Below are 25,708 nucleotides of genomic sequence, written 5' to 3'. Positions count from 1 at the left end.
TTCAGAAGAAGGACTGGGTTTATTTTCTGACAGAATCTTTTAATATAAAACAAAGATAAAACACATCTCAGCCCTGCAACCTGCCAGCATGCCTTGGTTTTCACAAGACGCACGCTAGACCTTAAGACTAAGTAGGAAAGTCTTTAAGGAGCATTTGGTTGGGAGAAATAGAAAAAGGAGACTTCAGGTAAGCCTGGGCAAGCCCAGAAGCTGAGCTACATCCCTGAACACTAGAGCAGTCCTTGTCTCTTCAGGTCCTCATAGGTCTTCTTATTCACCACGTTCCCGCTGGAGTCTTCATATTCTTCCTGAAAGGAGAGGGTTACATTATTAGCTATACCTCCTGGGAAAAATGTTTGGAACCAGCCTCTGGGTACCTGAGCGCACCCTGGCTTGATTTCATGGTATTCATCTCAGACAAGACAGCCTTTCTTTCTTTCTTTCTTTCTTTTTTTTTAAAGACAGCCTTTCTTAACTGGTGTTCTGCAAGAGAATCAAACCCGACTGCTCTAAGGCACCCCTGTGTGTCACGAACGAACACATCCCAGGCATCTAGGATGATACTATTTATGACCTCTCCTTGGGATACCTGAGAAAAGAATCTATTCAAATCACTCTCTGTGTCTAAGATGATGAACGCTGGTTGAGAAAGTGTGACCGAAGACAATAGCTCTCAAATGATTCCCAAGAACCCTAGGTTCCTGCCCAAGAGGCCTCTCAGGGGTTGAAAGGGAGGTCAAGAAGGCTGAGCTTCCTCATTTCCAGTGTAGTAATTCCCCTTTATTTTATTTAATATACTGAAATTTTATATTACAGTTTGTAAACAGCTTTGCTGCTTAAAAAAAAAAAAACAAAAAGGAACAGCTACCACCCCTCATATACATGTCATTCCTCATCTCTGAGTCTGCCCTTTGAGATATCTATCTCAAGATCAACAAGGATGCCTCCCTGCCTTGAGAGAGACAAGATCACCTCATTAGATGCTTTCCTCAACGGAGACCTAACCTATAACATGGATTCACAACTTCTTAGCCTATGAATCCTCACGGCAGGGTAAGACATTGGATAGTCCTGCTTGCCACTTCAAAATTTCAATACAACCTGTGTTAAGACACATTTAAAGTCTGACACATTTAATATCACAAATAATTCTGGCTTACACATCAAGAGCCAATTTATAGATGTTGGCACATAATACTCGCTACTACAGTGAACCGGGGACCACCTCTCACCTCCCTTCTACAGCGTGAGGGAGCAGTCACTTGACACTCTCCCCAACAGTACGTTAGCACCCACCTCGGTGTCAGGCTGCCATCGCTCTGATGCCTTCTGCAGTTTCAGCTTGGCCCACACTGCAGGACGAGAAATGAGCAGCAATCAAGATTGGCTTGCGTATCCATCAGGCAAACAAGTGTTACAACATCCCTGTCCCCATTAAGATCCCCCGGACGACCCTGCCCTTGAGACTTTTGCCTGCCCCAGACTAGGATTTCAGTTCTACAGACTAAACGCTTTCCACGGCAAAACTTACCATAATCTTTGCTTTGCTGTAAAAGAAAAGTTGGACTAAATATAACCAAAGACTTCTTACAGAACTGATATACCCTCAAAGAAAGAAGTTAATTTGGTTCGACCTACGGGAATTATGGAAAAAAGTGACCTTAGGATTTTAAAGTTCAATACAGAAGAGAAGGGGAACATTAGGCATGGTCAAGTATGTTTATTTAAAGCCTGGTGTGCAGATTTCAAAAGCTTCAGAGGAAAAAAAAAAAGGTGAAATATCATGGCCAAAGAATCTGAAAGATAAGATGTTGAGCAAACACTGGAGATATTAAAACAAGAATTCTGAGAGTTCAGTAAAAGTATCCTGGGAAAGATGAAAAGGAGCAGATGCCTCCAGAAATGACCACAGCTTCAGAGGGGGCAAGCATACAAACACAAGGCAGGACAGGCACTAATCCAGAAAAGAGACCCAACTCTGTAACACTGGCGTTGGAAGGTACACTCTTAGCACAGAGATCCACACAGAACAGCTAGGATAGGTCCACTGAGGGACAGAGGATAAAATACTACATTGGGAATACTAATTCCTATATGCATCTATATTTCCCACTAAATAGAGCAACTCTAAACTTGAGAAGATTATATTATGATGAGCACTAGGTGTTGTACATAAGAGATGAACCACTAAATTCTACTCCTGAAACTACTTTTACACTGTGTTAGTGAGCTAAAATTTAAATAAAAACTTGATATAAAAAAAAAAAACAACAAAAAAAAAAAACAAAACCTTGACAGGAACAGAAGAAATTCCATAGAGAGCAAGTTGAATCCTAACAGGGACGAAACAGGGGAGACAACAATATGAGAAAATGCTTAGCTCTGTGCCTGGTGTACAGATGCTGGTCTCATCGGCTTTTCCTTCCTTGCTGATTGCTTCAAATTAGCTGATGCCTTCAGGCCCAGACAATATGCACATCACCAACGAATAGAAAATTTATCATGTGCTACAAGGAGTCAGAGCAGGGTCTTGCCACGTTCTATGTCCAGTCACTCAGGAATCCAATCCAGAGTAGTATTGGAGATTAGAAACACTGTAGTGATTGTTTTTTTTCTTTTTCTTTTGGCTGTCTTGACTTTTTTTTTTAAGGGAAAAAAATGGTTATAGGCAACTATGGAGCAGTAAGGGGGATATTATTCTTCAGAAGGATCTGAAAACAATTAGAAAAGAATGGGATCACCTCTGGGCACCAATGTGGATTCCTTAAGAGTAAGTGAAGAATTGAATTTCCTGTTTTTGATGAGCTTAGCTGATCCAATAAAAAGCCAGAGACACAGGATATCATATTTTAGCAAAGCCACTGCTCTCACAGGCAATGTCCACAGAGTCCGTTACAATGTTTAAATTTCTTGGGGATCCCTGGGTGGCTCAGAGGTTTAGCTCCTGCCTTCGCACAGGGAGTGATCCTGGAGTCCCTGCATCAAGTCCCACATCGGGCTTCCTGCATGGAGCCTGCTTCTCCCTTGGCCTGTGTCTCTGCCTCTCTCTCTTTCTGTGTCTCTCATGAATAAATAATTTTTTAAAAAAGTTTTATTTATTTATGATAGTCACACAGAGAGAGAGAGAGAGAGAGACAGAGAGGCAGAGACACAGCAGAGGGATAAGCAGGCTCCATGCACCGGGTCTCCAGGATCGTGCCCTGGGCCAAAGGCAGGCGCCAAACCGCTGCACCACCCAGGGATCCCAAATAAATAAAATCTTAAAAAAAAAAAAAAAAGTTTAAATTTCTTATGCTATTATTCTAGACAACATGGTGGTAACTGAACTTGATGCTATTAGCTTATCAGTTAGCTAAATTTATACCTGGTGAACACTGGCTAATGGTGACCACCCACTTAAATCATGGAGTTCTCAGGTGGCAACTTCACAGGGCTTTCTTAGCTGTTTTTTCTTCAACTTAAGAAAAACAAAAATAGGGGTGTCCGGCTCTTGATTTCAGCTCAGGTCATGATCTCAGGATTTTGAGCAAGCCCTGCATCAGGCTCCACATATGGAGCCTCCTTCAGATTCTTTCTCCCTCTTCCTCTGCCCCCACTGCACCCACTTGCACGCACTCTCTCTCTAAAATAAATAAATTAATTAAATTTAAAAGTTAGGTTAAAAAAATAACTATAGTTTAAATGACAGCACTGAATCCCTCCCTCCTGGCTAAAAACCCCAAAAGAAAAACTTCAACAGAACGATCTAAAACAGGGATGCCTGGGTGGCTCAGTGGTTGAGCATCTGCCTTCGGCCCAGGGCATGATCCCGGGGGTCCAGGGATCCAGTCCCACATCAGGCTCCCTGCACGAAGCCTGCTTTTCGCTCTGCCTATGTCTCTGCCTCTCTCTCTCTCTCAAGAATAAATAAAATCTTAAAAAAAAAAAAAAAAAAAAAAAAGATCTAAAACAAAGACCACTAAGTAAATCCAGCATAAAAGCTATGCCAATGGTTACTTCCCTATCCACCCCCTTATTAGGGAACACATCTTCTCCAGGTGTTCTGGAAGGAACAGTTGTATCTAACAAGCAACTCTTTATCCTGACACTACTGGAGACCCAGGTGACTACAGATGGCAGTGGACCCAGCTGCACCTACCTACCACCTCTCCTTAGTACTACATGCAGGGACACTAAGACACTGATGGAGCTGGATGACAGTCGGCTCTGAAAACTGAGGAGGGGCATCACAGCAGAGCTAGGGCTGCCCTCATGAGAATGCAGGTGAAAAGATACAAGAAAATAGAGAAGGTGTATGTATGGAGAAAAGCACAACTGAATAAGTATATTCTTGGAATGAGGGTGGATAGCATGCACAGTTAATTTTAATAGGCTTTCTTCCTGGTAACCAAAAATTCCTAAGATGTCTACTCCTGAATCTTTTTTTTTTTTTTTTCCAGATTTATTTATTCATGAGAGACACACAGAGAGAGGCAGAGACATAGGCAGAGGGAGAAGCAAGCTCCCTGCAGGGACTCGATCCTAGGACCCCAGGATCACAACCTGAGCCAAAGGCAGACACTCAACTACTGAGCCATCCAGGTGCCCCTACCTCAGAATCTTAAAAAAAAAAAAAAAAAAAAAGAGAGAGAGAAGAATCCAGGTTTATTTTATTTTATTCAAGATTTTATGTATTTGTTCATGAGAGGCACACAGAGAGAGGCAGAGACACAGGTAGAGGGAGAAGCAGGCTCCGTGCAGGGAGCACGATGTGGGACTCAATCCCCGGGCCTCCAGGATTATGCCCTGGGCCAAAGGCAAGCACTAAACCGCTGAGCCACCTGGGCTGCCCTGAGAATCCAGGTTTAATAAAAAAAATTATACCACCAACAGGAAATGAAAAATTACAAAAACTTGACACCATAATAGAATTAACCTCTATTCAGTAATTAATTGCTTACTACTAGTGAGACACCTGGGATAAAGTCTGTCAAAATCTAGTGGGAGCCAGTTTGTATACAACCACTGATCTGCTATGAAAGTTTGAAAGGAAACCAGAGAGTTTCTTGGCTGAGGTCATGATCTCAGGGTTGGGAGATCAAACCCTGCATCAGGCTGGCCATAGTCTGATTAGGATTCTCTCTCCTTCTGCCCCTCTCCCAGCCCCCAGCTTGTACTCAGAGAAAAAGAAAAGAAAAAAAAGAGGGATCCCTGGGTGGCGCAGCGGTTTAGCGCCTGCCTTTGGCCCAGGGCGGGATCCTGGAGACCTGGGATCGAATCCCACGTGGGGCTCCCGGTGCATGGAGCCTGCTTCTCCCTCTGCCTATGTCTCTGCCCCCCTCCCCCTCTCTGTGACTATCATAAGTAAGTAAGTAAGTAAATAAATAAAAAGAAAGAAAAGAAAAAGAAAAAAGAGAGAGATTCTGAAAATAATTTGGTAATGAAAGAATGATGAACCTGCCAACAATGTTCTGGAAAAAAGCAATTTTTTTTTTAAAGTCTCAGTAATCTCTACACCCAACATGGGGCTCAAACTCACAACCTCGAGATTAAGAGTCCACATACTCTTTCAACTGAGCCAGCCAGGTGCCCCGATGAGAACTCTAAAAAAATCTATGTGGTGTGGGTGTTTGAAAGGCAGTAGAGAAAAGATGCTGATCACTTCCTATACATAATTCGACCAAATAATATATATTAATAACTAATAAAAATTAGTAACAGAAATAAACTATTAGTTAAACCCTCAAAGTTAGAAATTTTAGAAAAAACATCAACCAAAAAGGAACAGATACAAGTTTACTCTTTAATCCATGTAAATGAGAGACCTAACAAAAAACAAGGTAACTTTTCCAGCAAAGGAGTTAGATACAAATAAATCAAATACAATGAAGTATAAAAGGTTTAAGAGGCCTATACAATGGTGAATATTGATGACTAGGGCAAAAAGTGGCCCACAGTTGCTGTCAAAATTTTGATAATGGGGAAATGGTCTTAGTCCATCACAACAGAAAAGCTATCAGATAAAGGGAATTTTAAAAAGAAAATGGGAGTAGCCAATAAGACAATATTGAGTTTATATGACTGAAACACCACAAAATAAATACAAACCTGGTAGAAATGCAATAGGTGAATTTAATTATAACCAAGAATGTCAACATATCCCTATCACAATGTGAAACAATATACGTATCAAGTTAAGGACCTGAGCACTGTAAAAAGATTATATATATATATATATATATATACTTTTTTTTTTTTTTTCCTTAGGTGTTAGAAAATCTTTAATCAATTAGGCTATATACTTGGACACAAAAATACAATATACTGTAAAGGTAGAAAGTCTGTATTTAATGGGCCAAAAAACCAACCAGGAATAAACAAAATAGAGTTAAAAGGTGCTCAATCAGGGGCACCTGGGTGGCTCAGTGGTCAAGCGTCTGCCTTCAGCTCAGGGTTCTGGGATCAAGTCCCACCATCAGGCTCCTTGCAGGGAGCCCACCTCTCCCTTTGCCTATGTCTCTGCCTCACTCCGTCTTTCATGAATAAATAAAATCTTAAAAAAAATATGCTCAACCAACTATAATTAAAAGTACTCTTCAATCTCTTCAAAACCAGAAATAACATCTTTAATTAAGCTTTAGATATAACGTATCAATAATGGATATTCCTTTTTCCAAAAAAACATTTATCTGAGAGACAGAGGGGGAGAGAGCATAAGCAGGTGGGAGGAGCAGATGGAGAAGGAGACTCTCTGCTGAGCAGGGAGCCTGACATGGGGCTTGATCCCAGGATCATGATCTAAGCCGAAGGTAGCCACTTAACCGACTGAGCCACCCAGGCACCCTGATAATGGATATTCTTTTTTTTTTTTTTTTTTTTTTTAAGATTTTATTTATTTATTCATGAGACACACAGAGAGGCAGAGACACAGGCAGAGGGAGGAGAAGCAGGTTCCATGCAAGGAGCCCGATGTGGGACTCGATCCTGGGAATCCGGGATCAGGCCCTGAGCCAAAGGCAGATGCTCAACCACTGAGCCACCCAGGCATCCCAATAATGGATATTCTTAATATATTTCTAAAAGAATGATACCTAGTTCTAAATGCCTGTATTAAAAATAATAAAGAAACAAAAAGAAGAATGTTTTCATCTAAACACTTAAGAAAGGACTAAAAAAGATTATAGAAAGTATTAGCAGGAAAAGTTTAATAAAACAGAAGAGAAATGAAGCACTTGGCTTCCACTTTGTCATAATAAATCAAGGAACTGTATGGGTTATTAACTGGAGAATCTTTTCAGCCTGGTCCCTTTGTATAAAGAAGTAATCTCTATTTAAATATAAACAGATTCAAATGACAGAAAAGAATGTAGCATGTAATCCCATCTGTTTTATGTCATAAATACGGTTTTGATCCTTAAACCTGACAAGTGATTCAAAGGTAAACAAGAAGTGCAGCTTTTATTTACGAACATAAACCTAAGACTTCTGAATAGAATTCTAATAGGATAAATAACTGCATTAAAAGCATTATCTACCATCCGTATGAAAGAATCCAGAAATGCTGCTTAATCCAATGCTCAATTAAAAAAAAAAAAAAGTGGTAAAAACGCAATCTTTCTCTGGTGGGATGTGAGAGTAAAACCATGAGCCAATCTTAAAATCAATGTAGATACACAAGCATCATTTCCTTTGAAAACAGCAACCAGGTAAGGATGACCTATCGCCTATTTCTATTTACTTTAACATAAGACTTGGGGACAATACTTAGGAATCTAACCATGAAACAAACATCGAACAAAAAAGTATCACTTTTCTTTTAGCAGTTGCCATGACTGTAAGCTTAAAATGATGTCAACATCAATCTAAGGTATCAGAAGTAATAAATTAACTCAGGCAAATTGCGGGATGTAAAATAATACACACAAAAAATGGACTATGACCTACTTACTGGTGGGACACAGCTGGAAAAAATATTTTAAAATAAGACTACATTCAAAATACACTGTTATGGTTATAGACATTTCATTACCATCTTCTTTTCCCAACAAAGTGAAGGGCAAAAATGAAAAGTAAATTAGAAACTAACTGGATGAATCGATAAGGAAACACACTGTAAAAAAAAAAAAAAAAAAAGAAACACACTGTAATTCTGACTGGAGATACTAGACGATCCTGACTTGTAAATGAGTAAGGAAAGAAGAAAGTGGGAAGTTCCCAAAGCTGACTACACACAAAAAACTCAATAAAAAAGTCCCCAGAATCCAAAGGCTAAATCAGGATCAGGGAGGCTTTTTTGGTACTACTGCAGTGTAACTGTATAATGACATACAGCATTCTATTAGTTTCAGGCATAAAATATACAGACTCGACGATTCTGTCACTCAATGCTCACCATGAGTAAACGCAGTCACCACCGTTTAGAAGCTCATTTCTAATTTTCTAATTTGGCTCTGCAATGGACGTGAACAGCCCAGGAGAAGGGGCCTAAGGAATGGAGTCAGCTGGCCAAGCAGCTGAGTAGTGTGGTATGAACCCAAGGGGGGCTGCCTGAAATTTCACAAAGCAGAGGGGTAGGACTCCTTTCTTTTCAGTCTAGCCAGCTGGAATTGAAAACACGACAGAGAAAAGAAACTAGAGAGAACAGAAAGCCTTCGAAGGTGATGCAAATGGCCGGAAGAACTACCAGAGAGCCAGGCTGACAGGAGCGTGACTGAGGTCCCCAAGTGCTTTAACAATAAACACATTTCCTGACATATGCTCCACACTCCGCTCTTCCAGCAAAAGGTATCCTGCTACCTCCATTTCTGTGTATCTGCCCTGTCACCTCAGAAGTAAGCTTATTGGGATCATTTCTATTTTTCCCTTTAATAGCCGCTGTTCTAAACCGTTAACGGCAATTCAGAAAAACATATCTATCCATTCACTCAAAATCCTGCACACTGAGGAGTTCAAAGGCCCAGCTCAAAGGCCTGTTTTATACAGCACAGGGCTCTCCTCAATAGGGAAACAATCAGTAGGGTGACCAATCCATGCCCTGAAAAATGTAGTTCTTGTGTGACTAGACCCTTTTATATATCCACAAGCTGCTGCCCCTAGACCTGGGTACAGCAGGGCATTGGGAGCAGTGAGTTGTAGGAGTGGCCACTTGATCTGGTGCCTAGGGCACGGTAAATAAAACATACTTACAGGAGACAGCATCTTCGATCTGTGTCACATTAGCGAAGTGGGCAGTGTTTGGGATGCCCAAACACCTCATGCCGTGGGCATGACGCCACTCCTGCGAGGAGAGAGAAGCAAAAAAACCAGGTGAAATGGGAGCAACTGAATACAGGGCACAAACTCCATTCCATTCATAAACCTTAACCTGACCCTTCACAAAAGACTCCACCTAATGGCAGCAGCATTCTTTCTGTGGCTCACGTTCGTAAACAGCTGGCCACGGCTGATAGATAAGAGGCAGTTATTTCAAAGCAGCACTGCACAGTTTTCCTCACTGGGCTAGTTTCTCAAACCAAGATTCTAGGTCCAGATCCAGTAATAGTCCAGACAAAACCTGTGTCCAGACCACAGAAAAACACCACAACTTTAATTAACCGGTGACTTCCCACGCAGCCCCCACCACCAGTCTAAGTGTTACTGATGGCAGGTTAGCATCACCTCTGGAAGTAAAGGAGACAAATGCATACCAGATATGAGCAAGGAGACTGACAGTTTGGGCTCGGGGATGGCAAAGGGCATGGGCTTTAGCGTGGATGCCAATCCCAATGCACTGGAAGGAATACTGAGAAAAATTCAGAGACTACTCAGGGGCTCAACAGAAGAGGCCCAGGATCAGTTAGTGCTACGGATGTCTGAGAAAGGACTTCATATACGATTTCTATCCTCGGTCCAGCGAATCTTTTCCATTTGTAAAATTCCCAATCTGTAAAAGTACTAAGAACTAAAGGCAGAAACAAAACAAGGGTGAATGCACTTACTGGAGTAGCGCCCAGATAATGCCTGGTCTCAAGAACTGCTTGTGAAATGTTACCCTTTGAGTTCCTATTTTTCAAACAGGAAGAGGCAAAGGCCCCTTCAAGACACAAAGGAGGAGGCAGTCAGGGCTTTGTTAGGTCCTGCGTACTAGCAGCGGGCAGAGAGCGACCAAGGAGGCAGAGGATGGTCTAAGGAGCTGGCGGAAAGGTAAAATGGGAGAAGAACAAGCAAGAGCAAACAGAAATATGGTTCAGCTAGCAGAGGGCAGAGTGCCTCCAGAAACCATCTCAGGCATCGTTCGCTGCTAGCATGGTGCCAAAGGCCACATGCTTGACTTTAGATCCGCTCCTTCCTGCTTCTCTTAAGCTCTGGATGCCAGTGCTCCTCCTGGGTTGTCCCTATCCTCTCTGAAAGTTGCACGTTTCATACTTCAATTTCCAGGAGAAATGGGTCTGAATTCCTTACAGCAAAGTGCCGCTGGAAGGCCTTGGGACCTCGGTACGTGTAATTTCCACAAATCTCACAGTTATAGTTGATGTTTAGACCATGAAGCTTGTACAGCCAGTAGGGAATAGGCTAAAAGAAATCAGACAGGAAACAGCATTAGATTAGTGTCTGCATCTGCCCTCCGATATGGGCGGTGGGAAGGAAGGCGGTAGTGCTGGAACGTACTTTGCCATCCCAGCCGAGGGGCAGGTTTTTGGGGTTGTAAATGATCTCATTCTCCTCATCTTCACTTTCACTCTCACTGATCTGCTCTTCCTCTTCTTCTTCTCGTTCCTCCCCTGTCCTCGCCTGCTTGCGTTGTACATTTTCATGTGTGAGATGCCGCTGTTCCTAGGTCAGGTCCAGAAATGAAAAGGGAAGTCAGAGAAAAGTAGTGCAGAACAAGAAGGGCAGTTTCCTACAAGCCCTTCCAAGAACACGGTTCTCTTACTTGTACAATAAGGGAAAATCCTGTCTTCATGTCAAAATTCCCTGATCAATAGGCTCTCCTTAATCATGAAGGAAAAACTCAAAGGTTTTATATCACTTGCCTAAGATACTCATCTGAGGCCGTGGACTATTGCAGAACAGTGAACAAAATGCTTTTCTAAGTATGTCCTTACCTAGTCCTTTCTTCTCCTTCCTCACCAACATGACAACCTTCTAACTTGTCTTGAGTCCCTCCTCATTCCAGTCCAACTTTTTGTTCCCAGATTTAAGTGCTTAAGAAAAAACCCCAAACCCCAATCAAATGGTACACTACGCTTAAAAAACTTTGTCTTTCTACTGTTTAAAGAACAAAGTGCAGAAACGCCTGGGTGGCTCAGAGGTTGAGCGTCTGCCTCTGGCTCAAGGCATGATCCTGGAGTCCTGGGATCGAGTCTCACATCGGGTTCCTTGGTGGAAGCCTGCTTCTCCCTCTGCCTGTGTCTCTGCCTCTCTGTGTCTATCATGAATAAATAAATAAAATGTTAAAAAAAAAAAGAACAAAGTGAAAATTTCCAACGTAATTCTCCAAATTATTCTCTAACCACTCCCTCCATTATAAGGCACACTCCACACACACTGACTTTCTTCTCATTATTGCCTAATATCTAATTTCTCTCCATGATGTTTTACCTCCACACTTCTTGTTTTCTCTCTTCCTAGGACATTCCTTCTCCTTCTTTCTACTTAGAAAACTCAGTCTCAATGTGTTGCAGCACGTATCACATTGTGCTGCGGTCATTTATCTCCCCCAACCACAAAGTGGCCTTTTCAAGGTCAAGAGGCAGGTCATATTCACTACTGTATCCAAGGACTTAGCACAATGTCTGGAAACCAACAGATACTGATAAATGATGAGGTAATAGTAAAAATCCTATCAGTACAAATAAGAGCAACTTCTGAAAACCATTCTGGCCAGAATTCTAGAGTGGTGCCACCTCCTGGCAGGGATAGCAAAGTGCTCTCGAAGGAGGGAGAAAGTAGCAGGCCCATCTTATGTCACGGGTACAAATTAACCTCCCAATCATCCTCAGAGGACTAGCAAATCAGATTGCTGCCATACTAGTAGAGCTGAGGTTCACTGTGGAGAGTATCAGTGCTCCCAAGGTCCAACATCTAGCAAGCCCTTTACTGAAAACAGTTGGGAACCAACAGGTGACTAGTTTAATAGCAGTTTATAGCTATTATATGCATGGTTCTTAAACAAGGGCAGAATGCAAACATCCATGGCAACTGACAAAGACACTTAAACAAGCTATCTGAGCCAGAGCCATCTGCTCAAAATGCCATCTGAGCATCTGTAAAGGAAAAGGCTCTCAGCAGTTGAAAACGGTACAAAGCAGATACTCTCTGAAGGCTGGTCTTCTGTAGACCGTCTTCTCTGGGTGGTGCCCTCTCTTCTACCTTCTCTTCCCTGAAAGAGTGATTTCCCTTGTCCTCCTCCTCCTTTCTCTCTGAGATAAGCATCCTGTTCTGGTGAGGTCTTTTTTTTTTTAATTTTTTAATTAATTAATTAATTTATTTATGAGAGAGAGAGAGAGAGAGAGAGGGGCAGAAACACAGGCAGAGGGAGAAGCAGGCTCCATGCACCAGGAGCCTGATGTGGGATTCGATCCCGGGTCTCCAGGATCGCGCTCTGGGCCAAAGGCAGGCGCTAAACCGCTGCGCCACCCAGGGATCCCCTGGTGAGGTCTTTTTCCACTCCCAACCCACCCTTCAGCTCTTTCTTGAAAGAATACTCACGCAGCAGCTCATAGCCAGCTCTGTACCACTAACACTCTAGTCCTAGCAAATTCCTCATTATCTTCTAAATATGTAGGTAATGGCTTTTCTTTCTTTTTTTAAAAAAACATTTTTATTTTATTATTTATTCATGAGAGAGAGAGAGAGAGGCAGAGACACAGGCAGAGGGAGAAGCAGGCTCCATGCGGGGAGCCCGATGCGGGACTCGATCCCGGGACTCCAGGATCATGCCCTGGGCCAAAGGCAGACGCTCAACCACAGAGCCACCCAGGGATCCCCAAGTAGTAATGCCTTTTCATAAGTTATACCTGAAAAGCCTGCTGTGAGTAGACTCTTTCCTACTTGCCTTGAATATCTGCTTCCTAGGTCATCTCCTAGGTATATTTGGGAACTTCTAGGTATATTCTGGAATGCAGGCACAGAACCTGCACCATTCTGGATACTACATTGAAAGGGGAGTTTATTCTCTATGCTGGGCTTCATGGAAATTGGGCAACCTTGGGACAACAGGCATCTTTGAATAGAACGCAGCCTCACTGAACAGTCAAGTACCCTGAGACAATCTTATTTTCTTCTCACCTAGTTTAACACCTACCCTTCCACTTTTAATTCCTGGAAAAAAAAAACAAAACAAAAAAACAAACCCACAAGTTCACATTCGTCTGATTCCCGTACCTTGCAGCATTGACAGCTCTCAGCAAAGTCCATTACTTACCCCAAGAATCTCTACATATTCATAGATTTGGGCTTCTAGGAAGGCAATGTCTTTGTTCCTCTCAGTGTCTCTGGAAACAAGAAACAAGCTGTATCATTCAAGGATTCTTTTATCCAATACCTTATCTGTGTCTGGGAATGCTTATTCCAAGAGTCCATTAAAAACTATAAGCATGTGACAAATGTCTTGCTGTGAAAGCAAATGCTCTATTCAGCTCAGGACTCACTGACGGAATTATTAAGGCTATTTCTTGGAATGCATGGAAAATTCCTCTTTGACCTCATTCTAGAAGATATAAAATATATCAAGATGTTTACATTTCTAGCATTATAACCTACAAAAGAATTGTGGTACAGGAGACAAGCTCTGGGACAGGCAGACTTGGGCCCAAATCCTGACCCTGCTACTTAGTTAATTATGAGATAGTGGGCACATTTCATAACTTCTCTGAGTCTTGAACAACTACTTTTCAGAGTTGTTGCAAGAATTACAAAAGCACTCAGGGGTCCCTGGGTGGCTCAGTGGTTTGGTGCCTGCTTTCGGCCCGGGGCATGATCCTGGAGTCCCGGGATCAAGTCCCACATTGGGCTCCTGTGTGGAGCCTGCTTCTCCCTTTGCCTGTGTCTCTGCCTCTCTCTCTATGAATGAATAAATAAATTCTTAAAAAAAAAAAAAAAAAAAAAAGAATTACAAAAGCACATAAAAAAATATCTTGTACAAGCATGTGGCTCAACAACAGATTCAACTGCAGGGATGAAAGGTACAGCACAGGCAATATAGTCAATGGTACTGTAATAGGTTTATATGGTGATCTATAGTAGGTCTGCTTGTGGTGAGCACAGTATAATGTACAGAGTTGTCAAATCACTACATTGTACACTTCAAACTAATGTAGCATTGTGTGGCAACTATACTTCAATTAAAAAAAAAAAAGATTCAGGATCCCTGGGTGGCGCAGCGGTTTGGCGCCTGCCTTTGGCCCAGGGCGCGATCCTGGAGACCCGGGATCGAATCCCACGTCGGGCTCCCGGTGCATGGAGCCTGCTTCTCCCTCTGCCTGTGTCTCTGCCTCTCTCTCTCTGTGTGTGTGTGTGACTATCATAAAAAAGATTCAATTGTCATTAGTAAAAATAAACTTAGAAAAATATTTTTTTAATCTATTTAGCCTCCATGACCTACTGAATAAGAACAAGTACCCAGAGCAGTTTAAACATTAGACTTCATCTGCTCTCAATCACTGGAGCACAGACTGTCCTTGGTTTCTAACAATGATGGCACACTCTAAATTTGCAGAGAAAAAGGACAAAGTGAATTGCTCTGAATCAGTAACAGCGATAAAACAGGCTGCTGTGGTAAGAATTCTGCATGGGAATAAAATCTTAAAACTGTCCACAAAGGTGGCACCCCAGTTACTCACCGCTTGGTGCCTTTTGACTTGGGATTTTTGGCAAACAGGGAGGTGTCAAGTGACTCCAGGGACTTTCCTTTGGTGCTGAAGAGCCTCTGGGCTCGCTCTTCTAGGGTCCTAAGGAGACAGGAGTGGCAAAGGATTTCAGTTACTCTACCATATAGGCCTGCGTATTTCTGCACTGCGAAGCAATGGAAAGAATGGAATCAGGGTCGGTTATTGTGCGAACGCATCACAAAATGGGACAATTCTGATAGAAAAAGCAGTCTCTTACCCACCACACTTCAAGCCTAGAGCTAAGAGTGCAGATTTCAATCTGTCCAGACCCAGGGAGGCCAACTCCTATATAAAAAATAGCCAAGTTACAATTTCATCCATTTAAGATTTTGAGAAACAACAAATGCCTTAAGCTTAGGTCTTTGCAGGCTGGTGTGTGGGTGTTCTTGAAGCTGTGGCAAAACCATACATTCCAAAGCCAAAACCTAGCAATAAGCTTAAACTCTCCAAGAACTGACGCTGTGGTCAAGCTCATATGTAATCATACTGGTAGTCATTATCTCCACTATATTTTAAAATAGTTTGAATTACTTTACAGTTTTCAAAGTAGTGGGGTTTTTTGTTTTGTTTTTTTTTTTTGTTTGTTTTTTAATCTTTCCACATTCTTTGTAGATGCCTAGTTCCTCTGAGGAATGAACAGGTGAGACCAGTACAGGTGCTAAAGAAAACATACCTCCCAAGAAGAGAATGCAGACAGGTCAAGATGGGCTCCAGCATGGGTCAGGGCACTGCTTGTCTCTTTCTGGCAAGAACAGTAAGACCCAGGTTTAGAATGAAGGCAAGAGAGCCATCTATCTACATTACCAGGTGGTGGCTAGCCTTTTTCTTATACACATATGTGACTATGAATCAAATTCCTGTTATGAGCAGAGCCAAAGACAAGATGGTTCATTCTCTCCCCGAGAGTTCAGGAAAACTCAAATTTTATCACCAGGAGTGAAAACACATGGTAGAGATTTCTAGCATATAATCTTTTCAGTTTCGATCAACAGAAACCACACAGCAGTAATGACACAGTTGGTGAAAATCCGGGGTCAGCGAATGGCAAGGAGGCCCTGAAAAATCTCATTCCAAAGTATGCATGGGAAGAAAACCTGACATACTTGGCAGGGGACACCTCGTTGTCACAATTGATCCCAAGGGATCAGCATCTAATAACCTTAAGGTGGAGGCTCAATATCAAGGTAAGATACTTAATTCAATTCCCCTGCGTGTCCTCTCCCCAACTCCACGGATGCTCACCGGCCATCCAGGAAAGGTACCATTCTCCCACTTCTTCTCAAATTCATTCTGAATCTTCCCAAAAAGTTCGTTCTGATCTTGGAGGGGCTTGACTCGATCTGTGTAATCTTGAAGGTACTCAAGCAGCATCTCCAGGTATCTACAGAGGAACAAGCAATATAGAGAAAACAGAGTTTGTGTTTTTTATATATTGTTATGCCCTGTAAAACATAATCCCAGTGATATGTTTTTAAAATAATACTAATTTTTAGAATAAGCTTGCGATTGACTTTTTGCCTAATATGTCATTTTGCTTCTGAACTTTCTGATCTCATTTTATTCTCATGATACAATTTCAAATACTAAAATCTTAATTATCTCACATACAAGATTTCAGGTAAAAAGAAAATGAGAAAAAGAGAGGAAGTCAGGAGTACATACACATAACTCACTTCAAGCAAAATGAGAAATTCTAATCTTTTTCTTGTTAAACTCCAAAGACACAGATCCCTGAATGAGACTTCCTTATACGATGAGACAAGTTTAAGGACAGCATGGGCATAAGATCACAGATGCACCAACAGACGCACATTCTTCCAGAGCCAGAGTATTACAAATGTTTAAAACTATGGCATTCAAAATCCATATCCTCCAAAAAACGTGGAAGTCATTTGTGTCCTTTTAGGCAATAAAATTCAGAACTCTGACATCAAATCTTTACATTAACCTTCTAAGCAAATCCAGTAGAGGCCCAGAAGCTAGGAATGCCTACCTCTTATATTCAGCATTTTTCCTCTCTTTAGGAATGTCAAATAACTGGTCGAAGATAGACAGATAGGTAATATAATCCAGTTTCTGAAAAGAGAAATGAAAAGAGATTCAGTTAGGGGTGTGCACCAAGTTAAACTACAGTATCCAATAAATGAGATAAAAATCGAGTATTGTTTTTAACAAAGTAACAAGACCTGGATCATCTTAGTCTTTTTCTTGCCTGTCATTTAATTCCTACACTACCTGGAGTGTTAATTCCACTGCACTGAGTAGACTATTAGACTAATAATAAACTGTGCAAAATAAAGATCAATAAACAGTAAACTACAGAAACACCTGTCAAACACTAACTACATGTGAGGTACTTAGTTGAAGACTCTGACACCCACTATATCCTACACTAAGGTCCTGAAAGTGCCATTTGTTCACTCATGTCCTCACTTACTGAGCATCTTTGGACTAAGTACATGGATACGGATGAGAACAGATATAGGACCTGCCCTCATAGAGCTTAAAGTACAATCACCGAACTTCTGGGAGATTTCCTCACAACTCCGTGAGGGACTTAATCATACACCTCCTGTGACCTTTCTGGGATTGTCACATTCAATTGCAACTCCTTTGATAAAAGACACTAAGTAGGGATCCCTGGGTGGCGCAGCGGTTTAGCGCCTGCCTTTGGCCCAGGGCGTGATCCTGGAGACCCGGGATCAAATCCCACGTCAGGCTCCCGGTGCACGGAGCCTGCTTCTTCCTCTGCCTGTGTCTCTGCCTGTCTCTCTCACTGTGTGCCTATCATAAATAAAATAAAAAAAAAAAAAAAAAAAAAAAAAAAAAAAGACACTAAGTAGCCCATTGCTGGCAGATACTGTTTTCTTTTCATATTTTTCACATATCTAGTACTATGTGTGCCTAACAAAGGGGTTCAATATGTATTTGTGAGTTTTTAAAAAAAATATCCTGTTTACAAAAGCAAAATATGCTTGTACTAATAATCAATAAAATTCGCTAAAAACATATGCTTGGGGCACCTGGTTGGCTGAGTTGGTAGATCTCAGGGTTGTGTTTTCTGTTTTCTTTTTTTAAGACTCTATTTATTTATTCATGAGAGACACAGAGAAAGGCAGAGACACAGGCAGAGGGAGAAGCAGGCTGCCTGCAGAGAGCCCGACATGGGACTCAATCCCAGGAACCCGGGATCACACCCAGAGCCCAAGGCAGACGCTCAACCACTGAGCCACCCAGGCATCCCTCAGAGTTGTGAGTCTAAGGCCCATGTTGGGTATAGAGTTTACTTAAAAAAATAAAAATAAATAGGGGCGCCTGGGTAGGTCAGTAGGTTGAGCGTTCAACTCTTGGTTTTGGCTTAGGTCTTGATCTCAGGGCCGTAAGACTGAGCCCTGTAACAGGCTCTGCACTTAGCCGGGAGTCTGCTTGAGATTGTCTCCCTCTCCCTCTACCCCATGCATGCACACATGAGCTCACTGCTCTCTTTCTGAATAAATAAATCTTTAGAAATACTCAAAAATTAAAAATAGGACTGTTGTATTCACTATAAAAAACTTATTATTTTTTTTTTTAAAGATTTTATTTATTCATGAGAATGAGAGACAGAGAGAGACAAAGACACGACTCCATGCAGGGAGCCCAATGTGGGAGTCGATCCCAGGTCTCCAGGATCACGCCCTGGGCTGAAGGCAGCACTAAACCGTCGAGCCACCCGGGCTGTCCTTTTTTTTTTTTTTTTTTAAACTTTCATTTTGTATACTGTTTCATTCCAAGAAAGCCCATTACGTCTTTTATATTTACATAACAGTTACAAAACACAAGGAAGATAGTCTAATTGCTTTCTGTGCAGAAACCCCAGCCTGATGTCCTGACCTACCCTTAGAATCAGAACCACTCTCCCCACTCCCCTGCCACCTCCCCCAACCAGCCCTACCTCTGAGGCCTTGAGATTAATATATTTGAGGTAACAGTCATGGAGGTCGAGGTAACGACCATATCCCTCTTCATCTGTGAACTCCACCAAGTCTGAAAGAATCAAAGATATCAGTGATTCAGACATTAAAGACCACTCTCTTGGATGCGCTAATTCTTTGTTTCATGACACAGTCCTTCCTCCAAATGTCCTCCCTATGATGTGAAATGAACAGCCCTCAGTTTTCCAGGCCAGTGAATTTGAGCGAGGGTAGTACAAAACGAGTATTTTGTCCAAGGCCAATTTAGGATGCTAATCCGCCCCAGAAATCAGCAATGAGAAAACCAGCAAGAGAACCTGGCTATGAATTTCTCTGGGGCTCTGTGGGAAAATCTGAGCTCTGTCATTAACCTGCACTTTGTTAGTACTAGAGAGAAATACTGAATGCTACTTACTTTGTGCCTCTTCACTTGGATTCTCTCGAGCTTTCAGAAGCTCCTCAAATTCCACTGACATTGGCACACAGATCTGAGAAAAAAGGAAAAATTCAGGTGGATTTTTAACAAGAGTTGCAATGTTGCAAAAATGGACCGTATACTTAGATTTCTGACATTTTAGACTTGATTTTTCATTAGGAGCCTACTACTATTATCCAATTATTACCTTGCTTTTTTTTCCCTTTTCCTTTCTTTGTACTGTTTGATTAAAAACTCCTAAAGTAACACATGCTCACAAAAACTCAAAAACACAAAATGAAAAACCAAAGTCCCCATTTATTAATTCTGCTGCAAATAGGTAAGTGCTGTTAAGAGACCTGTTTATACCAGCTTCTAAATTTTGTTCAACATTAGGATCCTGGGAGCGTTTTAAAAAATCTCAACGATACTAATTAAATAAGAAGGGGGGGGAAGATAGCAAATACTTTTTAAACATCCCCAGAGGAGGGGCGCTGGGTGGCAGGATTGGTTGAACGGCCAGCTCTTGGTTTAGGCTCAGGTGGTGATCTCATGGGTTGTGGGATAGAGCCCATCTGCCTCAGAGTCTGCTGAGTTTCTCTTTCCCTCTGTTCCTACCACCTGCACACAGCACTGTCTCTATGAAATAAATCTTTAAGAATTAAAAAAAGGAAAAAAATAAAAAGATCCCCAGAGGATTCAAACATAATCAGCAAAATTTGCAAACCACTGTTCTATGTAAATACACGCACGTACAAGCACATACAGGCACATGCAAGGTGTTTATTTTGTTTTTCACATAACTAGACATCTTTTTTTCCCTTAGTTTATCTTGGGCATCCTTCCAATCATTTTTTAAAACCATCTATTCCTCCATCACCTTCCTATCAAGGCCAGAATAAGGTTAACACATCAGAATGGTACTCATGTCTTCTCTCTCGGTTGGTAAAAGACTTCACACTCGATGCTTCAAAGCAGTGGGAAGACTCCTGCTTGTGTGAGAAAGCACTCTTATCTCCTTTCCCCTAACTTCAAGGTCTTCTTCCTGGTATTCCTAGTCTCCTTTCTCTACCTGTGTCCTTAAACATGTACATATTCCTTAGCTCCCTTATGATCCTCTTGTTTCTCCTTTTTTCCTGCCAGTGTTTTAAATGCCTATTCCCTCTTCTAGGTTTCTGCTTCCTCATGGCCCACTTTTGTCCCTGTGACCACATTTCCATTCCCACTAGTGCGGTGAGGCAGGAATCCTGGCACTAATCAGTCAACCACAGCTGATGCCAGTGTTTTGCTTAGCTTCAGTAAGACATTACCTAGAGCTGTCGTTTGACCTCTGTGATAGAAGTATTCCCAGGCTCCTTGGCACTTAAGTACCTTATCGTCATCAATACACCCGCGTGGCATGTGGAGAAGCTCCGAGTCTACCTCTGCATTCGCTTTTCCAGAACTCCACTATTCATAACTTCAACATCAAATCTATAATTCTTAAATCTAAATCTCAAGCTTTTTTATCTCTTGCCTGACCTGAGTCACCTAACTTCTACTACTCACAGGATACTACCACCTATATATAACAGCACCTGAAAAGCTACATGTATAAAAACTCATTCCCAGGCTCAGTAGGTTATGCATCTGCCTTCAGCTTGGGTCATGGTCTCAGGGTCCTGGGATCATGCCCCATGTTGGGCTCTCCGTTAGCAAGGTATCTGCTTCTCCCTCTCACTTTCTCTCCTCTCTCTCTCTCTTTCAAATAAATAAAAAAAAAAAAATCTTAAAAAGAATAAAAATAAAAATTCATTCCCACTCCAAATGGATGACGTCTTTATTTCTCCCAAGGGAACAAGTAACCTTCCAGTTACATAGTCATGAAAGTTCAGAATAATCTATGGCCCATCCCTCTCCACATCTGCTACAGCCATAGCCTTGCTCCCTTTTCCCCCTAGAACTCCTCTGGTCAGCTATTCAAGATGTTCAAAGGCTTCTAGATAATTGAGATATAATCTCTGCTTCTTATACCATTACAATATAGTGAGGCACATATTCATTGTCATAAAAATATAATCAAATCATAAAGATTAATTGGAAGGGTAGACTAGGAAAGATATTTCATGAAAGAGTTGGCCTATTAGCTAAACCCTGACAGTATAATGATCATTGCAAGTGAGTAAAGTGTCTTTGTGTTAGTTGGATCTCCTAGGTAGATTTCAAGGCAGAGTTAGGAGTGCAAGGGGTTCATAGGGGTAATGCTTGTGAAAGATAAAAACAGGAGAGCATGATTGGGCAGGGAGAGCCTACACTGTGATTTAGACAAAGTCTTTATCCTCCCAACAGGGAGCTGTGGAGCAAAGACTACTCATTACAAGAGTCTTGCACCGGATGGAAAAAGTCAGTCTACAGTACCCTCACTTGTGCTCAGTCACTGGCTGGGGCTACTCAGGAAGAGTATGGCCTTGGCCTAAAGACGAGGCAGAAACTGAAAGCACTTGAGTTGTAGGATGTCAGCTAAATGGCAGGTTCTTTTGAAGGGACATCTGAATGGTGCGTCTCCATTCTCCTTACACCTTTCCTTTAGTATGCTCTCCAGGCAGGTTTGGAAAAAATACTTTCTGAGTACCATACCTCATTTGGGTGTTTCCGATGGAATTCTTTTATTTGCTTGAGTCTATTATAAAATTCAGCAAATTCATTGGGTCCTGAAATGGCATTGAGTTCCTCCTTTCGTAACCTGCAGTGTCAGGAAAAATCCAAAGAACACAGTGCACAAAATCAGTCCTCTAATCGTGGCTCCTCAGGGGCACTAAGTCCTGGACTCGAAGTGACTATCACTTACCCATCCTTATCATCATACAAATCCCGCAGGTTCCCACTCACTTCCATATATCTCTGAAAGGCAAACACAAAACCCATCAGAACAAAGCAATCTCTACAACTATAGGCTAAGCAACCAACAGCTTTCACTAGTCAAAGCCCAGGGAAACCTTGAGAGAGATGTGGTGTTAAAAGTCCTGTGCTTTTGGGCAGCCTGGGTGGCTCAGGAGTTTAGCACTGCCTTCAGCTCGGCCTGATCCTGGAGACCCGGGATTGAGTCCCACATCAGGCTCCCTGCATGGAGCCTGCTTCTCCCTCTGCCTGTGTTTCTGCCTCTCTCTCTGTGTCTCTCGTGAGTGAATAAATAAAATCTTTTTAAAATTTTATTTATTTATTCATGAGAGAGAGAGAGAGAGGCAGAGACACAGGCAGAGGGAGAAGCAGGCTCCAAGCAGGGAGCCTGACGTGGGACTCCGATTCAATCCTGGGACTCCAGGATCACACCCTGAGCCAAAGACAGAGGCTCAACCGCTGAGCCACCCAGGTGCCCAATAAATAAAAATCTTAAAGAAAAAAAAAGTCCTGTGCTTTCTAGAGCACCTGGGTGGCTCAGTCAGTTAAGTGTCTGACCTCTTGATTCCAGCACAGGTCATAATTTCAGGGTCGTGAGACTGAACCCCATGTTGAACTTCCTACTCAGCGAGGAGCCTGCTCCCCCCCCCCCCCGGCTCCTTTTCTCTCTCTCTCTCAAATAAATAAATAAAAATATTAAAAAAATTTTTTTTATTATTTATTTATGATAGTCATACAGAGAAAGAAAGAGGCAGAGACATAGGCAGAGGGAGAAGCAGGCTCCATGCACCGGGAGCCAGATGTGGGATTCGATCCCGGGTCTCCAGGATCACGCCCTGGGCCAAAGGCAGGCACCAAACCGCTGCGCCACCCAGGGATCCCCAATAAAAATATATTTTTTTAAAAAGGTCAAGATGAAGACTACCTAAGTGACGTGCTTTGATAGGTAGAGTGTTCCTATATTTACTACTGATCCTTACTTTCCCTAGAAGATTCAGAGAGCCACCCTGCCAAATAGCAGTTCCCACCCAGGACTCTCAAAGAGGAGAGTAGCCCAAGATGACTTTCACTATTTGAAAAAGCTTGACTGAGTGCACAAGCGAAATAAAACCTCACAGCTTACCATGGATTCAAACTCAAGGTAGTACAGGTACTAGTCCCTTTTTGCAAGCTTTCGGGACCCGATTTGCTTCAGAATTCGGGATTTTTAGATTGGGGAAGGTATTGAACATTATGTATTGAACTCTGGAACGCAGATTAATAATTCTGCAATAAAAACTATGCCTTATTTATTAAGTGGGATGAAAACCATAAACAGCTCATCTGTTAAGATCAGGTTTTGCTGCCAAATGAGATCAAGTGAGATTTTTTTTTTTCAAGTCAGATTTTGCCACCAAGTAATTACACCACCACCCCACCACCAGCCCCCTCAACCCACAAAGAAACTCTTTGTTTTCACAGCATTTTGGATTTGGGAATTTAAATAAGGAACTAGGGCCTAATAATAGTAATTATCTCCTGCCAATCAGGAACTTTGGTCTTTCAATCCTTTCTAAACAGATTTCAAACACATGCAGGAAGAGGGATGCTCAGCGGCGGCTCAGCAGTTGAGCATCTGCCTTAGGCTCAGGGTATGACGCCGGCGTCCTGGGATCCAGTCCTGCATCTGAGCGGCTGCCTTGGGCTCAGGGCGTGACCCGGGGGTCCTGGGATCTAGTCCCGCATCAGGCTCTCCCTGCATGAAGCCTGCTTTTCCCTCTGCCTGTGTCTCTGCCTCCCTCTCTCTCTCTGTGTCCCTCATGAAAAAAAAAAAAAATTAAAATCTTAAAAACAAAATATATAAGCAGGAACGGAGATCATCAGTCAGCAGCAAGAACCAACCTGTTGCCGGATTCATTTCCTAAAAGTAAGAGGTGGAACTATTACGAAGCAAATGTAGTTTGGTGGGTTAAACATACTTCAAAAAGGGCCTTCTGGGGGAGGAAGAAAACACTCCGGTGGTGCGTCAGAGGTGGAGGGGGGCGAAGGGATGGGGGCCTGGGTCCCGGTAACTGCGGTCTGCACGTCGCGGGGCGCAGGATGGGAGGAATGCGAGGTCCCCCGTTTGCAGAGGTGATGTAGGGGGGCTCCGCAGCCGCCAGGCCGTGTCCAGTGCGGTGTCCACGGCGGCGGGTCAGCCCCGCCGCCCCGCCCCGCGGCACCCCGCCCCCCCCGCAGCTCCTCCCCACCCAACCGGACACTCACATCCTGCATGGCCCGTGTGCGGTGGTCGGAATTGATCTGGTCCCGGAGCTGGAGGAAAGCAAACGGGGACACGGGCGCCGTGAGTCGCAGTTCTGAAGGTTGCACGGGCCGCCCGAGGCCGGAGCCGTGGGCCGGGGTCTCAGCCGCTGCAGCCCAGGTCTCGGGCGGGAGGGGGGGAGGGGGAAGGGGAAGGGGGCCCGGCCCCGGCGCAGCCTTCGCCCAGGCCCCGCTCACCGTGGACTTCTTAGTGAGCATCTCTTTGGCCATGACGTCCATGAGCCGCTCCTTCTCCTCATGGTACCGCCGCTGCTGCTCCAGGATCGTCTCCATGTTTCCTCCGCCGCGGGTTCGGACCCCCGACGCGGCCGGAAGCGACTCCTGCCGCGTTGCGCGCCCTCGCCCCCCACGCTGAGCGTCCGGCGGCACCAAGGTTCCGCGGGCGCCGGAAGCGCCTCGGGGACCCGAAGCGCGGGGAGCCTCGCTGGGAGCGCGCGGACCGAGCTAGCGAGGTGGCAGCAGCGCGCCCCCTGCCGGCCGGAGGACGGCGGAGCGACGCCACGCGATTTGCAGGTGCCCCTAGGGGGCGCGCAGAAATGCAGGAATCTGAGCTTGGGGGGCGGGGCAGGCACATCCTAGACCGAGGAGTAGATGAAGAACATGAGTTGGGGGAGTCCTTAGCTTTCAGCGTGACTTTTTTTTTTTTTTTTTAATTTATTTATGAGACAGAGAAAGAGAGGGAGAAGCAGGCTCCATGCAGGGAGCCCGATGCGGGACTCGATCCTAGGTCTCCAGGGTCACAAGCTGCGCTAACCCGCTGAGCCACCAGGGCTGCCCAACTTTCAGTGTGACTTCGACAACGTTATTTTCCCCCTTCCCTAGACCTCGGTGTCCTTGTCAGCCATCCTTTCTGTTTGTTTAAGAAATTCGCATGCAGAGAAAGCCTAGTTGTCCGTAAGCAGGGGGGACTGGTTGAATTAAAAAATGGCATATCCAAGCGGCAAAATGCTACACAGTCAATAAAAAAAAAAAAAAAAAAGAATGCAAGTTTCTAGGTGCAGAAATGAAAACATGTGCATGTATTCATTTTTAAAAAATTTTATTTATTTGTTCATGAGAGACACAGAGAGAGAGGCAGAGATGTAGGCAGGAGCAGAAACAGGCTCCATGCAGGGGGCCCGATGTGGGACTTGATCCCAGCACCCCAGGATCACGACCTGGGCTGAAGGCAGACGCTCAACCACTGAGCCACCCAGGAGCCCCTATGTGCATGTATTTAAACAGTCATAGTGTTATTTGCAATCAACAAAAACAGGTCCCAGGCCCAACATCCATTAACTGATGAACAGTTAAATAAACTGTGGTGTATCCAT

General features: G+C 43.3%; 1 protein-coding gene across 1 annotated transcript; it reads right to left on the bottom strand.

The window, feature by feature from the left end:
• Positions 1–24,777, bottom strand: SF3A3 (splicing factor 3a subunit 3). Its single transcript, XM_025419858.3, has 17 exons — positions 24,573–24,777; positions 24,339–24,386; positions 22,045–22,097; positions 21,834–21,939; positions 19,218–19,290; positions 18,784–18,875; positions 16,843–16,925; positions 16,092–16,230; positions 15,523–15,591; positions 15,067–15,134; positions 14,802–14,909; positions 13,385–13,454; positions 10,627–10,791; positions 10,420–10,530; positions 9,166–9,256; positions 1,297–1,352; positions 1–308 (listed from the first exon to the last, which is right to left on the bottom strand). Exons 1-17 carry the CDS (start codon positions 24,666–24,668, stop codon positions 231–233), a joined length of 1,506 nt encoding a protein of 501 aa, XP_025275643.1. The 5' UTR covers positions 24,669–24,777; the 3' UTR covers positions 1–230.
• Between the last annotated feature and the right edge of the window lie 931 nt (positions 24,778–25,708).

Source organism: Canis lupus, chromosome 15 (genome assembly GCF_003254725.2).
Source record: "Canis lupus dingo isolate Sandy chromosome 15, ASM325472v2, whole genome shotgun sequence".
Classification (NCBI taxonomy): domain Eukaryota; kingdom Metazoa; phylum Chordata; class Mammalia; order Carnivora; family Canidae; genus Canis; species Canis lupus.
Note: the sequence above shows the minus strand (reverse complement) of the source record. Positions and strands in the feature narration are given on the sequence as shown.

Bases quoted from the DNA above. Each gene is read 5' to 3' on its own strand.
- SF3A3 (XM_025419858.3), bottom strand. From the start codon at position 24,668: ATGGAGACGATCCTGGAGCAGCAGCGGCGGTACCATGAGGAGAAGGAG. The intron at 19,291-21,833 runs GTATGGTACTCA...CTTTTTTCTCAG, and splicing joins ATCGGAAACACCCAAATGAG to ATCTGTGTGCCAATGTCAGT. The intron at 1,353-9,165 runs GTAAGTATGTTT...CTCGTCCTGCAG, and splicing joins GATCGAAGATGCTGTCTCCT to TGTGGGCCAAGCTGAAACTG.